The sequence below is a fragment of the Tupaia chinensis genome, unplaced genomic scaffold (genome assembly GCF_000334495.1).
Source record: "Tupaia chinensis unplaced genomic scaffold, TupChi_1.0 Scaffold000054_1, whole genome shotgun sequence".
Classification (NCBI taxonomy): Eukaryota; Metazoa; Chordata; class Mammalia; order Scandentia; family Tupaiidae; genus Tupaia; species Tupaia belangeri.
Genome location: NW_006159512.1, coordinates 10,574,348 through 10,579,684, shown reverse-complemented (window position 1 = coordinate 10,579,684; position 5,337 = coordinate 10,574,348). Strand labels below are relative to the sequence as shown.

The window sequence follows — 5,337 nt, the reverse complement described above, 5'->3', positions numbered from 1 at the left end:
TGTGTCATTCCTGTTTTTAAACTCCCCTTCCTCGAGGCACGTCGTAGCTCAGTGAAATGAGCATATCCCATGGTGACCACCTGAGATACGAGGGCCCAAGAGGGGTTCTAAGTCAGGCAGTGGCCCGTTGGGATACGGCCTTGTCGATGCAGTCAAGGATGCTGTAGAGAGGCGCTTGGCAGACTCCGTTTTTACAAAGAGGGCCAGGTAGTGTGTGGCGTAGGGTTTGCAGGCTGTAGGCCTCTGTCATGAGCACACCGGAGCAGCCACAGGCCGGGTGGACAGGGCCGGCCTTGACCATGCCCCGGGAGGCATCAGCTGCACTCAGCCCTGGATGGAAACCCAGAACGAGGGCTGCAGCAGAGCAGTGGTCCTACCCCGTACTGAGAGGCCTTCATGGGGCTGGGCACTGGCCAGTGAGGCACCAGTCCAGATCCCGCAGAATCGGTGGTTTATACCCGCCCCTTCCTGAGCGCACCTCACTTTCGCTCACCGGCACTGCTCCAGCCTCAGCCGTCGCGGGTCGTGACCAGAGTTGGAATGGTGCTCTCTGCCTCCTGGTGGGGTTATGAGGCGAAAGGGAGGGTTATTTTGAAACTTTGCACCATTAGATAAGTTTATTCTCTTCCTCCTCTCTCAATTTTTGCTAAGAATTAGATTGTAGAATTACACGGTTCATGTCAGTGGAAGAAACTAGAAACATTAATTATTGATCATGCTCACTTCGTGGGAGAGCGGTGAACAGCTCCTTCCAACCCTGCTCTTCCTCCTCCCAGCCCCACTCTCCCAGATCCCCCACTAAAAAGAAACTGCACCTACGAGGGGCAGGGAGAGGGGAGCCTAGCAAGGGGCAGAGAACTGGACGGGGATGACAAGTTGCCTTGCCGTTGACTGTTCCTTTCCCCTCGGATAATCATTTCCTAGTTAGTTTCCTTTGCTGGAAAGAAAGATCCTAGGGGCTGTTCCATCGTGCCTGCTACTCCTCTAATCTTGCTTACTTCAAGGAAGCAAACAAATAAAACCAAGATGCTTCGTAACTGTGGGCCTGTATGCCGTCTCCGAGGAAAGTCCCATCAATTCCCTGCTTTGGTCAGCCAGCCTGCCTTGTTCTCGATGCAAGGGGAGTTAACTCATGGGACGCACCTGAACACACAGCTAGGCGTAAGACGGGTTTTCACTTACACGCGTGTTTAAGGGATGCTGACATAACCTGTCGAGTCAGCATCATGGAGGACGGTCCCTGTCCTCCCAAGGTATGTCCCTGGGTGCCGCTGTCAGAGACAGAACGCCGGTTGGAAGTCCTCGTTCCGACCCTGTCTATTTTTGATGCGCTGCTCCTGCCCGATGTGCTCCCAAGCCCGTGTCGCTGTAATAGACTGTCTCTGCGTCTCGTTGTCAGTTGAAGGCTGGCGGAGTGAAGGCCAGGCCTGAGTCAGCGGGCAGAGCTCTTAGCTCCCTCCTCCTACGCCACACAGCGCTCTCTCTGCACTTGAGCACTCCGTCTTGCCAGTTTCCCGAGCATGTAATGCTGTTGTATTTTTAATATTACCTACTTGTCTTAGGCTATTTTTAACTCGTTTGCATTTGTCTTTAGAATCAGTCACTGAAATAACCCCCCTCAACCCCCAAATCAGAACCCCTGACTCACACAGTATTACGTATCAGTGACTTCACCACCGAGGTCATTTTGTATGGCTTTCTTGTTTATTTCTCTCTTCTTTAAGTTGTGTTAAAAATCCTATCATTGGGACCAGCAGTTAGAGTAATGGCTATGTTGCTGGACTCCCACGTAGTTGACCATGGTTCGCGTCCCGGACCCGGTGGCTTAAACTCAGGCCAGGCGCTGTGCGTGTGTGCCCAAGATCCTGAGAGGAGAATGGAGGAGAAGGGATTGTGGTGTGGCCATCCCCCCCCCAGGGGGTGAGTTCTCGCTTTCTGTCTCTATGTCTCTGTCTGGTGAGCACACGCGCCCTATAGCAAAAACCTCTCAAAAAAAAAAATGCTATCGTTAAAATCATGTTTAAAGACAGACAGTTTTGAAGTCTTCAAAGGTTATTGTATAGAGTCTCTCTCTAACGGGTTTAGGCTTCACCTTTCCTTGGGGATTTGTTGACGCAGTCTTTTTTCTAGGATATGATATTACTCCAAATGGACTCTCATTCTTACTTTGATTTAATGTATGAATAATAAAAAAGATAATAACATGGAATTAAATAATTCTTTTTTAAAAATAAAAAAAGAATTATTTCTGTTAAATCGATTCTATCTCAGTTGTCTTCCCTTCTTCACAGTCAGGCGTCTTACATTTAACTGCGACCTCGGCAGTAAGGAACAACGGAGGTCATCGTGCCCTTTCTGTTAGTAAAGGACTGCATGGGAGCTAGTGCCAAGATTTTGTCGCTGGACATAATTTTTGATTGATTAAAGGACTGCAACACGTGGTCTTTTAAGGATTGAAGACTTTTTTTTTTTTGGAGAGGTTTTTGTTATAGGGCACGTACATTTGTCAGAAAGAGACAGACAGAGAGACAGAAAGTGAAAAATCACCACCCAGGGGGATGGCCACGCTGCAATCCTTTCTCCTCCATTCTCCTCTCGGGATCTTGGGCACGCATGTACACGTGCCGGGTGTGAGTTTAAGCCTCGGGGTCCGGGACTCGAACCACGGTCGACTATGTGGAAGTCCAGTGACATAGCCATTACGCCAACCTCTGGTCCCAGGATTAAAGACATTTTTAATAAAATTTTGATATGTTATCTCTCTTCTAAAGTATGGCATTTGAATTGCGATCAAGCTTACTATTCTGAACTATAGTAAAAATACTAATACTAGTAGATTTATATGTGATTTTAAACAGATAAGTACAGACTAGCACAAGGATGAACGCAGCATTAAAAAGTGGACATTGGTTCCTGTCTTCATACTTTCACCAAACAACCGAGAGTACCTATCTTGTAAGCTCTCGGTTTTAAGCTGTAGATGAGAAAGCCCTTGGAGAAGCTGCGAAGTTTGCTCACAGCCGTCTGTCCCCTGCAGGCTCACAGTCCACATGGATGAAGAACTGCGTGCGCTGGCCTTCAACACGCTGCAGGCCCTGATGCTTGACTTCCCAGACTGGCGGGAGGATGTTCTTTCAGGGTTTGTTTACTTCATCGTTCGTGAAGTGACTGACGTCCATCCCACGCTTCTCGATAACGCCGTAAAGATGTTGGTGCAGTTAATCAATCAGTGGAAGCAGGCGGCCCAAATGCATAACAAAGCCCAGGACTCGCAGGTACCCCGCTTTCTCCTGTTGACTCTGTACACAGTCGGTGTTAAGTGAGCAGTAGTGATGTTACGAAGACAGATGTATTTCCTCAGACATGGAAAGTTCTTACTCACTGCTAGTGTGTTCATAATCCCATAAACGGAACTTTCCTATAGTTCCATATTCTGTGTGTATATATATATATCCTTATATAAACGTTTTTATATATACATAAAATTTCTTTCTCTAACTTTCTAGCCTTCCTTTGGTAACAAATAGTTTTTTTTTTTTAAATTATTTAATTCCGTTTATTATTGTTATTATTATTATTTTAATTTGACCAGAGACAGAAAGAGAGTGAGAGAGTGTGTAAGGGAAAGTGAGAAAGCAAACTGTCAGGTCCGGGAATTGAACCACAGTCGTCAGCCTGTGGGAATCCAGCGCTTTTAACCACCACGCCACATGCTGGTCCCGCTAACAAATAGTTTTTAATGAGCGTAGAAAGTAAAGCTGATTCTAGTTCATGTTCAGGTTGTTTCCAATATGTCGAAAGCTGATATAATAACATGTGTGAGTCGCCTCCCATTTGAGCGTTTAGATGGTTTTCGTGTGCATAGTACCACACTCCCTGACCTTCCATGGTGCTCGAGTTGCCGCTGCTTGGCCCTCGGTGAACATTCGGCTCTCTGGCGGCCTGAGAACCTCTGTCTCTAACAGGCTCCCAGGTCATGCCGAGCCCTTGCTGGCCCACACTTGCAGTGTGAGAGATCCACTCCAGTCCCCTCCATTTCCACAGAGAATCCTCAGATCAGGAGTGACGAAGCGCTGGCTCCAAGGTTACACATGACCAGAGAGTGATAGCAGCTAGGGACAGGATTCATGTCCACACTGCCTCTGAAGGGCTTTTCGTCACCGTGTACACGACCACATTTTCACAGATTAAATACTGTTGAAAAGCTTGAGCCGAAGCAGACCTGTAGCCATCACGTCTGTGATTGTTTTCTCTGCTCACTGTTTGTCTGGAGTGTCTGTACATCCATTCTTCTATGTGATTCTTAACTGTTTGTTTTCTCAAGCATGGTGTGTCGAATGGAGCGTCTCACCCCGCTCTGGAAAGAAACCCGTACCCCAGCGTGTTCCACGTGGCCGAAGGGTTTGCCCTGGTAATTCTCTGTCTCAGCCGGCCTGCCACTAGGAGGCTAGCCGTCAGCGTCCTTAGGGAAATACGGGCTTTATTTGCACTTTTGGAAATGCCTAAGGTAAGATTTAGATATTTCTTTTGTTGTCTAATGAAAGTAGTTAAAAACGGTCCTTTCACCCACTCTTACCCCACTTTCCTCGCGACCACAGACGTGTAACTTCATAACAGTCTTTTGGCGAGATCTAAAGCTAGCTCACCTGGCCTCAGTTTCATTTGTAACAAATAATGTGGAAGTGAATTTTCAGTGCCCGTTAGGTTTGGGTCCTTTTCCTGAGTATTGCTAATTTTTTTAGACATATGATGTCCTTTTTTCTAGGGTGATGATGAGTTAGCCATAGACGTGATGGACAGACTGAGCCCATCCATCCTGGAGAGCTTCATACATCTCACGGGGGCCGACCAGGTAACTGTAATGGCGTCGTCTAATCGGTCTTATTCTTAGACTTAGGGCAGACAGGCTCATCTCTCTCTCTCTCTCTCACACACACACACACACACACACACACACACACTGAATCTCCTTAATAAATGTAATGTAATAGACAGTTTTGTTTGTTTTTGTCATAGAGTGTTTGTGCTCGCTGGAGAGGAGAGAGATAGAGAGCTACAGAGAGAGACGAACTGAGAAATCACTCCCCCGGGGGGATGGCCGCACCACAGTCCGTTCTCTTCCACTCTCTCGGGATTGTAGACACACACACACACACACACACACACACTGTGGTTTTCAAGTAGCCAGGTCCAGGACTCGAACCACAGTTGCCCATGTGGGAGTCCAATGCCTTAGCCACCATTGTTACCTGCTGGCCCCAGTAGGAAGTATTTTTGAAAGCTGTAATGTTGTGCTATAAAATTAAAAACATACTTTAGAAGTGGCACTTGTGTTTG

The 5,337-nt window shown here is 47.2% G+C and overlaps 1 protein-coding gene across 1 annotated transcript in view; it reads left to right on the top strand.

Moving 5' to 3' along the window:
* Positions 1-5,337, top strand: part of FRYL (FRY like transcription coactivator) — a 210,074-nt gene that overhangs the window by 109,417 nt on the left and 95,320 nt on the right. Inside the window, 3 exon segments of the mRNA XM_027775907.1 lie at positions 3,038-3,275; positions 4,325-4,507; positions 4,766-4,852. Coding sequence (XP_027631708.1) covers positions 3,038-3,275; positions 4,325-4,507; positions 4,766-4,852 — 508 coding nt within the window.